General features: G+C 48.4%; 8 protein-coding genes across 8 annotated transcripts; 3 read left to right on the top strand and 5 right to left on the bottom strand.

Annotated features, from left to right (window-relative positions):
- Positions 1-162: 162 nt before the first annotated feature.
- Positions 163-1,558, bottom strand: COCMIDRAFT_95332 (uncharacterized protein; the record flags this gene model as incomplete). The annotated part of the gene is made up of 3 exons (XM_007689805.1): positions 163-716; positions 770-1,231; positions 1,324-1,558. 3 exons carry the CDS (start codon positions 1,556-1,558, stop codon positions 163-165), a joined length of 1,251 nt encoding a protein of 416 aa, XP_007687995.1.
- Positions 1,559-2,357: 799 nt separating this feature from the next.
- Positions 2,358-3,564, bottom strand: COCMIDRAFT_95424 (uncharacterized protein; the record flags this gene model as incomplete). The annotated part of the gene is made up of 4 exons (XM_007689804.1): positions 2,358-2,435; positions 2,484-3,168; positions 3,277-3,378; positions 3,428-3,564. The coding sequence occupies 4 exons, from the start codon at positions 3,562-3,564 to the stop codon at positions 2,358-2,360; spliced, it is 1,002 nt and encodes a 333-aa protein (XP_007687994.1).
- A 1,463-nt stretch (positions 3,565-5,027) lies between these two features.
- Positions 5,028-7,011, bottom strand: COCMIDRAFT_36767 (uncharacterized protein; the record flags this gene model as incomplete). Its single annotated transcript, XM_007689785.1, has 5 exons — positions 5,028-5,105; positions 5,199-5,319; positions 5,366-5,480; positions 5,536-6,803; positions 6,857-7,011. 5 exons carry the CDS (start codon positions 7,009-7,011, stop codon positions 5,028-5,030), a joined length of 1,737 nt encoding a protein of 578 aa, XP_007687975.1.
- A 330-nt stretch (positions 7,012-7,341) lies between these two features.
- COCMIDRAFT_5296 (uncharacterized protein) lies at positions 7,342-7,989 on the top strand (the record flags this gene model as incomplete). Its single annotated transcript, XM_007689771.1, has 1 exon — positions 7,342-7,989. One exon carries the CDS (start codon positions 7,342-7,344, stop codon positions 7,987-7,989), a length of 648 nt encoding a protein of 215 aa, XP_007687961.1.
- Positions 7,990-8,052: 63 nt separating this feature from the next.
- COCMIDRAFT_26316 (uncharacterized protein) lies at positions 8,053-9,231 on the bottom strand (the record flags this gene model as incomplete). Its single annotated transcript, XM_007689778.1, has 3 exons — positions 8,053-8,131; positions 8,187-9,030; positions 9,084-9,231. The coding sequence occupies 3 exons, from the start codon at positions 9,229-9,231 to the stop codon at positions 8,053-8,055; spliced, it is 1,071 nt and encodes a 356-aa protein (XP_007687968.1).
- A 661-nt stretch (positions 9,232-9,892) lies between these two features.
- On the top strand, positions 9,893-10,858 carry COCMIDRAFT_26315 (uncharacterized protein; the record flags this gene model as incomplete). The annotated part of the gene is made up of 2 exons (XM_007689777.1): positions 9,893-10,633; positions 10,712-10,858. The coding sequence occupies 2 exons, from the start codon at positions 9,893-9,895 to the stop codon at positions 10,856-10,858; spliced, it is 888 nt and encodes a 295-aa protein (XP_007687967.1).
- Positions 10,859-11,038: 180 nt separating this feature from the next.
- Positions 11,039-12,912, bottom strand: COCMIDRAFT_95361 (uncharacterized protein; the record flags this gene model as incomplete). Its single annotated transcript, XM_007689803.1, has 4 exons — positions 11,039-11,573; positions 11,630-11,688; positions 11,739-12,376; positions 12,432-12,912. The coding sequence occupies 4 exons, from the start codon at positions 12,910-12,912 to the stop codon at positions 11,039-11,041; spliced, it is 1,713 nt and encodes a 570-aa protein (XP_007687993.1).
- Positions 12,913-15,378: 2,466 nt separating this feature from the next.
- On the top strand, positions 15,379-17,328 carry COCMIDRAFT_95396 (glycoside hydrolase family 31 protein; the record flags this gene model as incomplete). The annotated part of the gene is made up of 6 exons (XM_007689802.1): positions 15,379-15,544; positions 15,589-15,786; positions 15,844-16,205; positions 16,253-16,564; positions 16,619-16,740; positions 16,794-17,328. Coding segments are annotated over 6 exons (1,695 nt in total), but the record flags the coding sequence as incomplete, so codon positions are not given.
- Positions 17,329-17,706: the final 378 nt, after the last annotated feature.

Here is a 17,706-nt window from a genome sequence, read left to right as displayed (position 1 = left end):
GAGGAAATGATCCAAAACCGAAATAGATACTAGGGGGTATTCCATACATTTCAAAGTTGTTTAAAAATGAGTAAGGACAATGGCAGAGCAAAAGAAACGAACATATGAACAGAAGATTCGATACATCTCCACTCTTCTTCTTCCCATGACCCTCTAGCACGCCTACCAATCATCAATCATATCATTGAACTCCTCACTTTCAATATCCATAACCTTCCTCGCGGCCTCGCTTCCACTAACAGGCAGCATCTCAAGGCCTCCATCGCCATCTTCATCATCCCCGCTCTTGGCCTTGCCCTTGAACTCCTTCGGGACCTCCTCTGGATCTAGCAATCCAACTTGGAAAAGCACACTAGCCTGATCCCAATACAGCCTCTCGCTCCAGATCTTGCCGGCACGGAAGCCAACAATGCTAATAACGACAATTTCGACTTTTTCGTTTGTGGGAGGGACGCCCGGTAGGATCCATGGCATCTGGCAGGTGTGCTTGAAGTTGAAGTAGATTTCGTCGACAATACGGTCGGCGCCTATAGTACGCGAGATGAGACGCATGTGGAGGGATGGCGGACAGCTTCTCAGGAAGTAATCCCGGTAGAAGCGTTTGAGGTCGGACACGCCGATACCGCCTGTCATCGTTGGGGTAAAGTTTATGGAGGGCCTAGGGCTCCGAGTATATGTTTCTAAGAGTTTGTCGACTGCCTTGCCATGGAATTTTTCTGTTTGTTTGTTAGACCATTACCACGGGAAAGTTGCCGAAGGAAGGACGCACGCTCTTCGTTCTGTTCCAATACTCGTTCCAAGTCAACTTCAGCACTGAAGCCTTTTCTTACTGTGCTCAAACTTCGGCTCCATGCCAGCGCATCAGCGACGGCGTCATATTCGGGCAGATCATGTTCGGCAAATCCAGCGTCCACGCCTTCGTACGTGAAGCAAGGATATAAAATTTTGTCCTGCAAACCTCCAACGCCAATGCCAGGTGTGACGCGCTTCTGCACCGTTTTCCGCTTGCCCTGGATGCCGAGGACTTCTGGGCGGCGCACCACGCCCACAGTGCACTCATTTCCGGATGCGCCCTCTGCGAGGTGTACAAGGACGCGGAAAGAGGAGGTGAAGCGATGTCGTGTGTCGGGAATCGAAGTCGGGTAGTAAGCGATGAGGGAACAGAGTTTCGAGGTTGCGGCCCTGGGCTCCGAAAAGATGTCTAAGCACACAGCAGCTGCGTCTCCAAAAGCTGAGAGTTTACCGTCAGTGAATGTTTTCTCGGGCTGCAACTAGCAGGCAGTGGTCGTTTCCAATGCGCAAGACTAAGAAAGGGTCGTATACCTACGATAGCGTAACGCTCTCCGATACTCATGTTCTCGCCCAGCTTATGGAGTGTCTGCACATACTGCTTCCCGCCATTGCCCATGGGAATGTATTCAACGACGAAGCCCTCGTCGCGCCATGCCTTCATAGTCTGGACATCAAACTCGGCATCTTCAGCGGTAATGTAGAGCAGCGGCGTGCTGCTCCTAAAGGACAGCCAGCCATTGCGGTCGGCAAGGAATTGTTGCGCCATATCGTCGAGGTTGGTGTTGCTTGAAAAAGCGTTCGCATCAGGCGCTCCAGTCAGGCCAGGATTGTTGCAGCTCCACTAATATCCGTGAGGCTTGCCCGGTTCTGCGCTGGTCACATCCGGTTTCCGCTGCAGGATGGTCAAGGCTGCCTTCCGAGGCAGAAACGAAAGTTGAAGATGTATTCAGCGTACAACAGCACGCGAGACACGCCTTATCTTATGGCGCATTGTCGGCTCGGGCACACATCAAACCCTGTTGTACTGTGTTGGAGACGGGGTCTAGTGGAGGCGTGCGCGCGGCCTCGGACTTGCTTATGACGTAACTGGAGACATGCGTCCGCCTCGGGTTTAGCAGTGCCACTAGGGGCCGTCGTCAACACCACGAAAATAGCCAATCTTTGTTAAGAGCTAGGCTTTGCCGCAGTTTTCTTCCGTGCATAGCCAGGGCCTGCGGGTGCCGGGATATTTATTTGGGCCCGTGATACCGTGGAGCAGAAAACTGTTCCTGGTCATTAATATATATTATTCCTTCTCAAGGCCAAAGTATATTTCTGAGAAGCACACCGTGCAAACTTATGCAAGCATATTCACGAATTTGAAATGATAAAAATATATCGATATGAGAAGCCCAACTAAGTATCAGTCCGGAATCCTGCCAAGTGGCCAAAGCCTGAACATGCGACAGTGTCCGCCTCCTTCTGGCACCCAATTCCCGCAACACAGGTATTGCATGAGTCAGCCACCGAACAAAGTCCCTCGATCGACATACATATAACGCAGGTTAGTAAGGATTGTCGTAGTATCAGGTGGCCTCGGTGGCTTCATTATGCCGACTCTCTTTATTGAAGAACCCAAGGTTCACCCGCATGGCCCGCAATATCTGCCTTCTTGATTAGCGCCATTTCCCAATCGAGCATGAGTTACGAACGCCTTTGCAAGCTTTCCTTTGCTTCACGTCTGCTATCTCTTTGACCTCTTTGGTTTTCATCTCCAGCCATTCTTCCGGCGTACCATCAAAGTAATAATTCAGCTGCTCTGAAAAGATCCATTCGCTGTCATCGTCCATTGGATTGAAGAAATCGTACCCTAGTACCCTGACGTCCATGTTGGCGTTTCGGAACCTAGCAAAAAAGGGTCTGATAGTTTCGAGGACCTCAAATAGGTTCTTTTTGTACTGAATGCACCAGGGTAGATATATTTTAACCTTTAAATGCCGATTGCTTTTGAGCATGAGTAGGCTATCGAGACTGTCTTCCAGAGCCGTTTTCGCAAGTCTTGAAATCCCCAACCCGTAGGGTGAATCTTCGTGCACACTTATGGTAAGGCTGTTGATAACCTCTTTGATGGGAAAACACATGGGTCCGAAGCGGTTACGATGGAGGTGGGCTCGAACACACCGGTAATCGATTTCAGCGGTTGTTATAGCCCTGAAGTACCTCGTTGCAGCCTCAGAGGCAAACTCGATGCCCACAGATTCGGAATTAGCGAACGGTGGTACAGAAAGACATGGCAAATCAAGGATGGGCTGTTCAGACATCTTGACTGCATCAGGGATTGTTGAAAGAGCCGCGTCGAGACGTTCAGCATGTTCATCACCCCAAAGAAGATCGTAGCTATGAGCACAAAACGGTCAGCGGAGTTTCCTCGATAATTGCACCTTGCCAATTCCTATAAAAGGCCTTCCAATAGTCAATCTGCAGTTATGAGAGCTAGTGACACACATCTGATCGCGAAGCTCGCGTGGCAGTCTTGAAAGGATGAGCGATGTCAAAGGGAGACATAATTCTAGTTCGGAGCACGCAGTGGCAACAGAGTTTAGTTTTCTATAGACAATCAGCCATCAACCCACACATGATTTCTGTATGAATATACTCGTCAACAATGACCAGCCGTTTTTCGAGTTGCTGAAGCGTGGGGTCCATATCCATCCTTTGCTGATCTTCTTCAGCTTGAGCTTCTAGTTCTTCGTATTCATCGTCGTAAAACGACGTGAGTAAAGCTGTGGCCATTCTATCTCCATCGATTTCCTTCCAGAAAATCCCAAAGATTGTTTTCTTGCGTGCTTCAATTCTGAAAACATTAGCGGTATGTAACGATTTAAAGTCACGATATTCACAAACTCTTGCTTTATCCCAAGGTAGCTGGTCATGATGCTAGTTTAAATATTAGTACATTACGATCCATGGCTCCAAAGCTCCTTACGCTCTTCCTTCATCATACAAGCCAAGTAGCTTCATAGACTGATCATGATCGAGGCCCCAGAGCCTGCGATCAAGTCCAGAATTAAGTTCGCTATGGAGAAGTCAATCAGCTGTGATCGCGACACAAAAGACATGATTGATGGGAAGAACACCGTACTGGCGCGACTGGACAACCATGATTCTCGTCTAATAATCCAAATAGTGAATTGGGAAGAAAGAACAGAAGCAAAACTGGAGATGGCGTCTGTTATTTGCCTGTAAGTAGCTGCGGGGCGTTTAGGCGCCAGCAGGTCGTGATTGGTGGATGCAAAGGACGAAATACACGCGTTTTCACGTGAGCACATGCCAAATGACCTAACTAGTGAGGCAACTGCAACTGCGACAGTTCAATCTGCGGAAAGAGTGCGTTCGATTCGCAACAATCACTTGTGAGACCAGTACCATTGTTCGAGCACCGAATGTCTCACTAGAAGCATATTGTATTGTTACCGAATAACATATACCTTAAATCCCAAAGGAACAGTATAGTATCACACTGTCCCTGAAGTCAAGCAGCACGCACCATCTCTTCCCATTTGACAATCAAGAATCCACTCTTTACGACTTTGTCGGAGCCCCAAGGCTCCATATGTTTGTAAATTTTGGTTGTACAGACTTGCAAAATTACGTACAGAAACCCTATGCCTAGGCTTGCTGCCGCTACGAAAAACAACGCCCTCGCATCTAACCGGTCACCTGCCATTATGCGAAGTATTGAAAGCAGATACGACTGCCCCTCTTGCCTCGAGCCGAAAAAGAAACTCAAACACCGTCGTGTGCGTGCGTGCGAGCTATGGGTGCCTATCCCGCTCTTGTCGCAAACGCCATCCGATGCTTTTTAAACGCCAGGTTAAAACGCCAAGTAGAGTGTGGATCGAAAGAAAAATTAATGTAAAGTGGACGTGACCAAACCTATTTGTAGTGTTGTGTTTTGATGCGCAAAAATGCGCTCTTTTCCTACTTTTTTTACTGGTTTTCTTGTTAGAGGCCTTCGGTCGCACTGATACGCACCTGGAGCAGCGTCGGATGGCCGGTGCGGAGGTAAGCGTGTGTGCTCGGCGTGTAAACGAACCCTATTTCGGAGGGTAAGTTGCTAACAAGGTGGATCTTTGGTTGTGCATCAAAATGCAGCCGAAACTGAACAATAAGGAAACGTCAGAAACCCCAAGGTTGTAAGCAAAATGAAAGGGTGGAAGTATTGCGAACATGCGCGAGCTTAGCTGAAACAAAGCCTATGCTGCCGTTGGAGTGGGGACTCCATTGGCAGCAAGCTTGGACTGTTGGCGCTTTGCTGCAGAATGTTCGCTGTCCTACATTAGCACAATTGTCAGCATTTTGGTGTAATACTACTCCCGAGACACGGGTGAGCGCTGGGAGGATTTGGTGAGGCGTTCTTCACGCACGTCAAGGCCAGTATCGGCAAAGTGGCGCTTAGCACTTTTCGCGTCCTTCTTCTTTTTATCTTTGCTAGGCTTCTTCGGTCGCGTTTCTCCCGGCAGGAATACGTCGTCAGGAAGTGCAGTGCTACTTGGTCAGCGAATGGTAAAGCGACAGTGTTTGAGAGACTTACTTGCGGGTGTGAACCACTTTGACAGACATAAGCTTTTCGTCGTAGAGGTCTGAGTCTGTGATATAGCTCCTGAACTGACTGACAGGGTAAGATATATCGAGCGACTTGGTAGCGTCTATGGGAACAGTCAGTATGGTGAACCATAAAGTATGCAAATCGGTTAGGCGCACCAGGAGGTAAAGTGAGACCGATGTAGAAGGTCGTGGTGTAGATGATGTGAGTATCGTCGTCGGCTGGCGCAGTGCCGTCTGCAGGCACTTCAGAAGCTGGAATCATGTACTCGAGGGAACCCTGAGTAACTTCGTGGAACTGATCGTCTTTACAACGATGATACCGTTCGAAGTAGTTGATGTATGGACGTGCAGTATCGATACCAGTCTCTCCATCATCAATGCCCTTGACAATGTGGCGAATTTTAGACTGCACCAGTCCAGAGAATGTCGAGTTTGCCTCCTTGGTACGACTTGCAGCAACCACACTCAAGTAGTATTTGTGGTCTTTGGTAAAAAATGAGTGTCGTTCGAATAGTGCATTCCAATCTTTTGTTCCCGCAAAGATGTGCTGTAGGATCTTGTCCGCTCTTCCAAATTCATCCTTCATGATACGCAGGGTAGATGGCATGACAGTATGTGTGGCACACATGGAGGGGAACGCAGGCGTGATTATGGGCATGAGGTGTGCTCTGTCACCACCATATACCTGTGGATTCCATACCCGCAAACCCAAATCGCCTTCTTCGATATGCTTCAGCATGACCGGTCTCGGCCAAGTCCACTTGTACATTAGACTAAAGAACTTGGAAACAATGGTAGCACCATTTGCCATAGGGTAGAGTTGGCAAATGCGAGCAACCATAATAGCCCACGCGACACCACCAGGGTATCCGAAGACAGCTCCGTAGATGCCTCGACGGTTGGACCACAGCTTGATAGCCCTCAGAGCATGCCTGAAGCTAACTTTCTGCGGTACCGCATCCAGGAGCTCATTGGTGACTCTTGTGCCGTTGACACTTCGGGTTGCCGACTCCGAGAGGCCCTCCAGATCCTTCTTCTCAATAGTGTCCATATTCCTGGGTATCGAAGACCGCTTCGGCAATGACGCGAATAGCAAATCTATGCTCACTTCGCGGTATTCCATCTTGATAATTGGCACGAAGGCGTCTTCGACGGGTACGAACTCGTTGATGTCGTCGACGTTGGACATTTCTCGAAAGGTTGGAGGAAAGAATTCGAAAAACTCGTGGATGGCCACAAATTTAGGCGCGACAACGAGCGTGTCAATATCGGATGAAGGGCCATGGACACCAAGAGCGTAACTGCCGAATGTGAAGATCTTGCCGCCTGCAGCATCGATGACGGACTGCTGCACACCCTTTTGCTTTCCCACGCGACGGATGAATTCTTCTACGACTTTCTGGATGTGTTCGATAACTTCTTCCCTATATCGTGTCAGACAAGCAATACCGCATCCCCAGCAGACAGCGTGACGTACCTCCTTCGGTTGCCTTCTGGGGTTTCAAAGACGTTCTCTGCCTTGAGCGTCTCGATGAGCTTGTCGTTCAGCTTGATGTCATGCTCGGTAGGCGCGGCCTCTGAGATGGCGCTAGTGACACCAAATTGGCGGGATGGCTTCTTCTGGCCGTCCATGGTCGACGTGATGGGATGTGTGTGGGGAGTCGCGCAACTTCGGAGGTGCTGCGGTACGCTGATGTTTGGCGGATCCTACTGGGCGATCAGGCGCGTGTCGGAGCGGATTGTCGTGAGAGGCGGCTAGACTGGAGGGGTTCTGGTGATGTTATGAGCGCTCCCACATGGCGACGCGACTTTGTTTGATCCCGGGTCTGGCAAAGGAAATGAATGCGACAACAGAAGCCTAGGATGCATCCGTCTTTGGGACGAGTCGTTGCCAAGCCCACTAGGGCGCCACTGCAGTTGGTTCCAGGAACGGTCCAGTGCGTCGGCTCCTTCAACATCACCATGGCGAAACAGCTGTCGGCGCAGCTATCTCACAAAAGCGCATTAGTACTGCTGCCTCCGTCACGCATCACTGCGCCAATCGAAGCAGTACGACGTGTCTACGACAAGCAGTTTCTACGATGGCCTCCGCATATCAACTTGCTGTACCCTTTTCTAGCATCACCCTCCGAGTCTGGCAAACTCAAGCACGACATTCACATCCGAATTGAACAAGTAGCCCGCACCATACCCCCTTTTCATATGTCACTCGAGTCGGACCAACCCGGTGTCTTTCACCATAACCTCAAGAACAAGACCGTTTGGCTGGGCCCCACCACTTACAGTAATATCCGAGAGCTTCAGGCAGCTTTACACTCCAAATTCTCTGTAAATGGAGTTGACCGAGACCGCCGGCCTTTCATGCCCCATCTTTCTGTAGGAAAAGCACAAAGCCAGGGTGGCGTAGACAAGATCAGCGTAGAGATTGCAAAGAGCATTTCCGAGTTCCTCACACACAATGCAGAAAAAGATGACAAACCCACTGCCCTGGATTGGTATGTCGATAGAGTTCATGTTCTTGAACGCAAAGATGAAAAGGATCGCTTCAAGATTATTGGCACTATATCATTAGGGGAACCTTACACAGGGGTGGAGCAGGCGACAAATTGAGCCGGTTGATTCAATCAGGTTCCGACTACAGTGACTTGGGCGAGGCAGCATATACGCCTCATTTCAGTTATCAGCAAAGAACACCTTTAGTTGCTCATCCAGCCATTTGACGTCCTCTGTTGACTGCCCAGGTCCACCAGCCCTGTTTCACCCGTTAATCACGAAAACGTGGTTGCTTTTTAAATGAATAAACTCACCAATGGCCCCAAATGGATGGAAATATTTTCAGTGTTCCTACGCCAGGCCTCATGTTCTGAACTTCAATCTCAGAATCCTCGGGTGGGAAGTAGAGATCTGTTTTCGCTGGGAGAACCAACGTTTTCGCCTTGATAGCCTCCATGGCCTTCTTGAAGTCACCGTTATACGGTTCTTGTTGTGAGCAATCTCCAGCTTGCCATGTGTGTGCCATTGTGAGCATGTTTTCTGGATCTTTCGACAGCGCCCATGATTCCCAAAAGTTCACGAGGAAGTCATCCAAGTCCTTGTATCCAAGCGTCGGGGCACTCTGATACAACTTCTCGCGATAGAAGCTTTGAGAGAAACCCCAACCAGCGTAAACGCGCCCAAGGGCCTTGAGGCCAGCTTCTCGTGTCTCGGACGAAAACGCCACTTTCTTTCCTTGGGCCGTGTAGAGATCTGGTTTCGAAACGCCTGCTGAGCTGGTACCTAGCGCAGCGTAAAGACTGCTTTTGACACCCTCCAGGAAGACCTGGTTGTGCAGGCTTGTCTTTGCGCTTCCGCAAAACGGCACAGCGAGATCCATAAAGTCGGGAAACTGTGTGGCCCATTGATACGTCTGCCCAGCACCCATGGACCACCCGAGTACTGCACGAGCATGTTTGATACCTAAGTGCTTCGTCACAAGCTCATGTTGCGCGCGCACATTGTCGTAGAATAGTACCTCTGGGAAGGGACGTAGAGCTGGCATGTTTGATGGTGAAGAGGATTGGCCATTGCCAAACAGAGCAGGCATGATAATGTAGTACTTGGATGGGTCGAGTGTTTTGCCTGTGCCAGTGAGCCAGACATTGTCGGATATCGCTGTGCGGATCAATAAGCAATTGCAGCATCACAGTTTGTTGTGCAGTGCTTACTTCCAGAATACCATGTTGGATAGATGACGGCTGGCAGTGAAGGGTCACCCAGTGTCTTGTATGCGATAAAAGCATCCGGTATTTCACCTCCAGATTTGAGCTTGAAGTTACCTAGATTGTAGGTTTGGTAGTCTTTGTCCGAGGACATGTTGAATTCGATTTCAAACTTCACAAATCGCAGACAGAAATAATGGAGAGAGCCTCCGAGGCATCAAATGTTCAATGTGCTGCAGGAAATGAGATTGATCATCCATCATAGCGTTTTCAACCGGAAGCTTTGGATAAGCTGACCTCCCACTAAGCATTGGTGCTGTTATCATTCGTAGCGGGGTAGCTCAGATACATAGCGGGGTAGTACATAACGTTGATAATCCTTCGGCACCGTCATTGGGGAACGTGTCCCGCGTATAGCCGTTTAGACAAAATGATTATATCAAACGCTCCAAGAAGCGGTAGTAATGCTGAAAAGCTTTCTCACAAAGTAGCCATATTTGAATAGCCGTCTGGAGAAGCGATGCAGTGGCCTTTCCCGGGCGGCATTCCGCGGCTGCCTTTGACTTTTCCGTAAGTAGGCCCCCCTCCGGGCTAAATATCCACCCGGTATTTGCCGCGTCTCCAACACACTGTAGCCGCTTGATCATCACTTAGTAAATCCCTCATTGGCGTCATACTATACATCGATGAAAAGGGCAATCTTAGCCACACGACGGCCACCCACCTTGACTTTGGCAACTCGTATTGAGCACCAACGTCCTTACCTCTGCTTTCCAAGGAGAGCATACCACAAAGCAACTCACCAATCCCCCACCATGGCCGCCGGACGCGCAGATGCCGAAAAGGAAATAAAACGCAACCCACACGGAGACTTCAAAGCAGTCGAGGCCTCGCGCCCTCCCTTTGACAAGACAACTTCTTTTCACTATACGCAAACACCAAAGCCTGACTGGACACCCGGCAGCGGCCCTAACGACGCCTCAAACCAAGGAAAATCGCACCGTTCCATCGCACCCTACGAGCAAGGCCGCCCCGTAGTCCACAACTACAAGCTACTTATTTCAGCCATTATCCCACGCCCTATCGGCTTCGTCTCAACCATTAGCGCAGACGGCCAATCAACCAACCTCGCACCGTTTAGCTACTTCAACCTCGTCAACCACGATCCCCCCATGTTCGTCCTCGGCTTCGCAGGTGGCATGGACAAGGCCAAAGACACGCTTAAAAATTTGCTCGATACCAAGGAAGCTACCGTTAATATCATCTCAGAGCATTACATCGAAGCTGCGAATGTTGGCAGTATTAATGCACCGCCGGGAATTAGTGAGTGGTCGTTTAGCGGGCTCCATCCTGAAAAGAGTAAGATTGTGAGGCCGGATCGCGTCAAGGAGGCTGTGTTTAGTATTGAGGCCAAGCTGGTTGATAGTGTGGAGTGGACGAGCAAGAACCCGGATACGCCCGGCAAGAAGACGGGGGTTACGGTGTTTATCGAGGGTGTCAATTTCTGGGCGAGAGAAGATGCGATTGATGAGCAGGGTGTGCTTATAGATCCTGCTGTAAGTTTTATGCTTGAGTGACGCCCGTGTGGGCTTGCTGCCGTGTCTGACATGGGCTAATTTGTTTGCTTTGTTTAGGTTCTCAAGCCCATTTCTAGGTTGGGTGGTATTACGTATGGGCGCACGACACAGGCGTTTGAGCTGCCTAGACCGGATTATGACGAGATTACCAAGGATCCAGAAGTGAAGAAGTTGGCGCTGCCAAAGGGCAAGGGCCAATTGTAGACGCACATACTCGCATCTAGACAGTTTGATTTTGAACAAGAAAGGGCTAGAAGAAGAAATATACGCTCAAGAATTCTTTTGTTTTTAATTGATATTACGCATTCTAGCCCCCATCATGTCTCCTCATTCCTCTTTTTTTTAATCCGCCAAGACTTTACTAAATCAAAAGGAGTTCTTCACCTACTCCTGTCGCTCCTTGGCATCATCCACCGCTTTCCTCCAATCATAGAACTTCATATAGACGCCCTCTGAGATAGTAATGCATGAACTACCCACAGCACATCCAGTCCAGAGCCCTACCAGCTTCAAATCGTGTGAGAAGCAAAGGAAAAGGGCCAATGGTACAGCAATAACGTAGTAAACGAACAGGTTGCAAACACCGCCGATACTCTGCTTACCCAATCCACGTAGCAGCGCATTGACCATTGCAGTCGTCGAGTCTGCAAACTGGAAGGTAGCGAGCAGGGGTAGCACAGTAGCAACAATGCTCACGACTTCAGGATCGCTACTGAAGGCGCGCGGCAAGATGTTGCGGAACGTTGTAAGGAAAGTAAAGTCGATAAGCCCGATTGCGAGAAAGGTTGCAACGTAGGTTTTGGTGGCAGTCCGGGCTGCAGAGAGGGAGCCTGCGCCTATGAGATTGCCCAAGCGGGTTGAGACTGCGACACCAACGCTAAATGGTACGTGATAGATGGCTACAGCGAGAGTCATGACGCTGCAAATATCGAATTAGTATCGATTAGAAGAATGTAAAAAAGCGTGACAACTTACATTGATTGGGCGGCTAGATGGGCTGTGGAAAGATAGCTCGTCGAGAAAGTGAGAATGTCCTGGGGAGATTAGCATATTGGACATAAAGTTTTGTAAACGAATGACATACGAATGCAAGCCACTCTGTTTCCACCATGATAATACCCGGCACTGCCAACTTGGCCATTGGTCCCCAGTTCGTAAACGCAGCTTTCGTGAAGCCGCCCCAACACTCCAGCGATGCGGGGTTCACAAAGTAAACATAGATGAAGAGGAGTAGTGGCAAAAGGTTGTTGGAAACAACGGTTGCAAGTGCGGCGCCAGTAAGGTTCCAATTACAGACGAAAACAAAGACATAGTTCAGGGCAATATTGACTGGTGTCGCAATGAGCAACACGAAGAGCGAGGCATTGAAGAGTCCCTGGGCTTGTGTGAATCTCTTGCCTGCTTCGAAAATTGCATATCCTGGTGCACCAGCAAGCAACAATGAGAGATAGTAGCCAGCAAGGTGAGCTAGTTCCTTTTCTGGAACAAGAGCTGCGAGGATCCAACCCGAACATAGCCAGATGGCGCCAATGGGAATGGTGACAGCGAGCATGAATAAGATCATACGTTGAAGATGGAGACCGACCATGGTCTTCTTACCAGATCCATAGGCCTGCGCGCAGAGAGTATCCAGGGATGTGGCTAAGCCTTCATAGACGGCTAGTCCAGTGATATTGGCGGTCATGGTAGCGAGAGAGACAGCGCCAAGTTCATCCGTCCCAACTGTATTAGATGCGAGTCAGTCAATGACCCAGGGGCTTTTATGCTCAGCACTTACTATGTCCAACAACGAAGATAGTCACCAAGCTAAATGAATACTGGAGTAGATACGTTCCCATGAGCGGAACGCTGTACTTGAACAACAACTTTGCTTCCTGGCGCGCCGTCGTCCCCAACTCTTCCGCCGTACCATCTCTTCCTAGTAGACTTTCAATATCGGTCGTGTCAGCAATAGCTCCATACTGATGCTGCTTTGCTGCGCTGTCGTGGGCCTTTAGCAGGCCGACGCGCTCAGCGGTGCTCGTGGAGAATCGGCGGGCCTCGGAAGGGTCCATTGTGTATACGGCGCTGCCGCCAGAAGTAAAGGGGAAAGGAACAAAAACCAGGGCTAAGGACGATATATCATAGTCGTAGCTGAGTGGCGCGTCTCTGGTGTGGTGATCGACTTTGTTCTGGCGTTTCGAGCTTACTTTTGGTTGCGGCTGCCACAGTGGGGCGAGGAGCTGAGCTTCTGGCCCCTGTGTCGTCAATGGCGCCATACGTGTAGGTATGGGGCGGCTTGTAGCGAAGCAGTAAAGCGCCGGAGAACTTAACGGAGAGTGGGCAGCATAATCCGCTTACAGGCGCCTGTGTGGGGGACCTCCGCGAACGTTGTCCAGATGGGGGAAACCTGGCGCAAGGTTTGCCCACAAGTGGGCTTAGGTTTGTTGATGGATGTGGGTGCGGAGACGAGCTTTTCTTTTCACTGGCACAGTCCGTAGCATGCCATGGTTGCCATGCTCAGCTACGATTGCCAGCCGCAATCGTGATCCAGACTTTGAAGGAGAGCGCGGACCGTGAAAGGCATCGGGCAATTTTCTATTGGCGAGCGCTCGTTTGGTAGATTGTCTATCTCCGAACCAGCCGCGTTCCGCGATGCGCTACTATCCATCGTCGATATATGGATGGCTGCTGAGAATCCTCAGTAGTCATCTCAAGGCTGGTACCCTTATTCTAGCCAGAGAAACAATAAGAGACATTACCGCGGCGGCTGAGTAGTGCAGAGTAGTGAGGGATGGTTGTTGGTGTTGTTATTCTCACGTGACCTATAGCTAACCGAGGAAGTAGATGCCTACATCTTGGCATACCTTTGATCGGTCGAGTATCAGCAGAGCTTCTCAGAGCCAGTCAGATTGCGTTTCTTCGTGCATTAGAGGCCCTTTGGAGGGACCGTACATATTTTATATGCAGCTAAAGATGCAATGAACCAGGAACAGGGCTGATACCCTCCCTGCATAACAGAAATTCTCCGCCTGTTGCAGGCATAGATGAATCGGACGTAGCGTATTGTGATTTTCCTAGTTGTGCGGCCAGCGCCCAGGTGTTCTCCAATGCATTGTCTTGCTTTGGTTGAACTGCTTGCGCATCAACTAATCAGCTTCTTAAATAATGTTCTGAGGCTACATCATCTCCCTATGGCTTTCTTCCTATGGAAAACAACCAAGTCAGAGCTTTAGCATATGTCACAAACTAATCTACAGAGTACTAAATACGCTTGAGCCGATACAGTGTAGTTGATGATGAGTAATTCGTAATAAGTGATCATTGCCAAGACCACATCACGTGATGTACTATATAAAGCCAACCGTGTAAGCTCTACAGTCCGAAGGCATTTGATTTCAAATTATCTGTATCTCGACACCCACAAGAATTCCGTCAATACAGACAGGTTCCCTATATCCTCCATCACTTCTACTCCCTTTGTTAACTTTCGAATACATAATAGAAGTACTATAATTCCCGATTTTAATATCTAAGCATGACTACAAATAAGAGTACTATTTTTTTACAAACAAGTTGGGAGTTCTAAATCCGGTATTAGATCCAGCATTGAACGGGGCAAATGTGAACATGTCTACAGCAGCCGGGAAACAAGCACCAGCTAGGTAAAATGAACGGCTTTAGATATTCCACCAAGGAATAAACAATGTGGGTGAGCAGGAGAATAAGATCCTGGCAAACAAACAAAAATGTCTGGAAATATCATACGCAACGAATCGCAAGATGGGGAGACCAATCAAGCTACCAAACGCAATCAGACGTTAGGCATTGCGAAGCAAGGAAAGCGTAAGCATCACAAAGCGAACACAAACCTGGGGGCTGACACGGCTTATTGCACAACTTCCTAGTGCTTACTGGTGAAATTACGGAAAACATCATTACCAGGTTATCATTCTGACGCCGAGAAGCTGTGAAACTCAATACTGAATTGCGGCTAATTGGCATACCACAGGCCCGAGGAGCTGTGACATTGGACTTTCTCAGCCTTTCTTTCTCAAAATAAATCTTGGAACCTAAACTTACAGGACAAACAATCATGGGCTTATTAAATTTTCTTCTTCTCCTCTGCTTCTCAATGATGGCCGAATTTTCAATGGAGTTCTTGGATAAAACACCACACCAGCAACCTGACAACATAACTAGTCCGCTACACATCACCAATGGCCACGAGCGACTTCGCATAGAGCCTTGGGGTCAAAACTCAATTCGCGTACGAGTATCTTTATATCGAGATGTGACAGGGAACGAGCTGGGTGCTTTGCTAGAAACTCCGTTGAACGAATGCGGTATGGAGTGTTTGGAAAGCCCTCTAAAGATATCTTATCACAACAACTCCGCCGTACGAAACGGCCTAATTGAAGTAACGGTTGCAAAAATAAGTTGAGATTTTGGCGAACAAAGGGCGTGAATCGTGAGCTCCTTTTTGAAGAGTTGTGGCCTCAGGTAATACAATTTTGGAAGCCAGTGAGAGATTTCGGGTACTTATTCAATTGAAAGCATGGTAGAATTGCACGCGACTGGTCATTTGATACGGCGGGAGTTACATCAAGGCCTTGTGCAACATTCTCTTTCACTATGGATAAAGATGAGCAGATTTTTGGTCTGGGACAGCACCAGACTGGGAACCTGAATAAGAAGCCAGGGCGAGCACTTCATTTTCCAGAGATTCTTCACGCGCTAACACAGGCAGAACATATAATTTCCGGCATTATCAATCCGAAACAACAATTCCATCTTTCATCTCGTCAAAGACTTATGGTTTCTTATGGAACGTTCCCAGCATGGGTCACGTAACCCTTGATGATAACAGAATCCAATGGGTCACGGAATCAGCGATGGTAATTGACTATGGTATGTCTGTGCCTGAATTTCTAACTATAGTTAACAAATTCTAGTTGTATCCGTGGCTGAAAAGGGCGACTTCAGAACACTTGTGGAAACTCATAGTTCACTAACGGGACGGGCTCCTTCTTTCCCACAGTATGGTCGTGGTTATATTCAATCCAAGACTGCATACATCAACCAAAATGAAGTATTACGTGTAGCGGAAGGATTTAAGAAGCATAAAATCCCAGTGTCAATGATTCAGATCGGTAAGTGTAGAAATCCTTAACTCTATTTCGCTTTCCAGAGCTAACAGGAATTTGGAGATGCACCTCACTGGCGCGCTTTTGGCGACTTCGCATTTGATCGATTGAAATTTCCTGATCCAGCCCTACTTGTGGAAACAGTTCGCAAATCGACAAATGGAGCACGCATTATTGCAAGTATCTGGCCCCTTATTGAACCCTCATCTGAGAGTTGGCTTGATTATTTGTCTTCCGGTCTTGTTGCTGGATCGACACAAGGCACTGGGGTAGTAGAGTTTTTCAATGGGACAGCTATGCATCTACTTGACTACACAAATCCTACCACCAGGAATAAAACTTGGAGCAAGATAATGGATAATTATTACAGATTCGGAATACGAGACTTCTTGCTGGATTGTACAGAAGGAGGTGGCGTCGGAGAAGTATGTCTAAGCGATCTATCATCCAAAACCTAATCTGACTTTAATAGGGCTTTTCATTCAAAACCATCACGATGTATCCTCTCCAAGTGGTACCTTATTCACGTCCAAAGCTTACTTACTCATTCGGTACTCATTCTGAGATTGGAGCAATTTTTCCATTCTATGCTCAAAAAATGATCCACGACGGTATGGCAACTCTGGGTATATTACCTGGAGATAACGAGGAGGATAAGGGAATGTCATTCTCTAGAAGTTCATGGCTTGGATCTCAACGGCTTTCCAGTGTCCTTTGGAATGGTGATGTTGATGGAAGCTGGGAGGCATTCCGTGCCCAGATAACAACAGGCCTCAATGTTCAAGTAAGTGAAACAAAACCACTCCAGGCAAACTTGACATTGACGGCCTACCCTCAGCTTGCTGGAATCACATGGTGGGCTTCTGACATTGGCGGCTACTACGCTCAAACAGAATACCATGGCAACATATCCGATCCACGATATCAAGAGCTCTATGGTCAATGGTTGCAGTACGGAACGTAAGAAGTCGAACGCACCTAAACCTAGGGTCTTGGCTGAATCAGATTCACAGATTTAGCCCAGTGATGAGAGCACACGGGCGGCGCAAGTGTCTTCCAAAAGACCAAGACGGATTCGACTCTTGCCCCAACGAGCCTTGGTCCTTTGGAGAAGCCGTCTTTCCTCACATCACGCGATTCATCCACCTGCGGTACACTATGGACCTTTATATCAAAGCCTTGTTCAAAGAAGCTAGCAGGCTTGGGACTCCGCTCCAGAGGCCACTTTTCTTTGATTTTGCCATAGTCGATCCGTATACGATCATGTACGCTGAGGAGCTCAAAAATCAATTTATGTTCGGGCCAAACTTGTTGGTTGCTCCTATAACCGACCCAGGTCCTTCAGAGTGGAGAGTATACTTGCCTATTGACACAATCCAGACGGAACAAAGCGACCACAGCGCCAAGACCACAGTGTGGAGAGATTGGTGGTCAGATGAAATTCACTATGGCGGGAACTTTGTTACACTGAACGTTTCCATAGCCAGAATGCCTCTCTTTTACCGAGGAAGTAGGAAAGACTTGTTGGCTGGAAAAATCATTGGTTGATATGTCGAAAAGTTTCGAAGGCTGCAAAGCAGTATATTCCCAGCAGACCTAGGAAAAGAAAACGAGATTGAGAAAAAAGTTCTCGGCCACAGAGACAACTACAGAAGAAGAGGAATTGACTATTTTACTAATTAAGACCACCATTGTGCTTGTATCTTCTCCGCAAGCCCGGGCGTTTCTAAATTATATAGAATGGCAGGCTTTGCAGATGAAAAGGAAACATTCTGTCACATCGAAACGAAAAAACGGCCTCGCTTAGGGAGATTCTGCCTAAATCTGCATCATGTTGCTCCTGTTCTCTCATATGACGAAGTGGTAGATGACAATACTGACTTTTCTTTACCTGTGATAACCCAAAGCTTGACGACGAGTGCCAAT

Source organism: Bipolaris oryzae (genome assembly GCF_000523455.1).
Source record: "Bipolaris oryzae ATCC 44560 unplaced genomic scaffold scaffold_65, whole genome shotgun sequence".
Lineage (NCBI taxonomy): Eukaryota > Fungi > Ascomycota > Dothideomycetes > Pleosporales > Pleosporaceae > Bipolaris > Bipolaris oryzae.
This window is presented reverse-complemented; position numbering and strand designations above follow the sequence as displayed.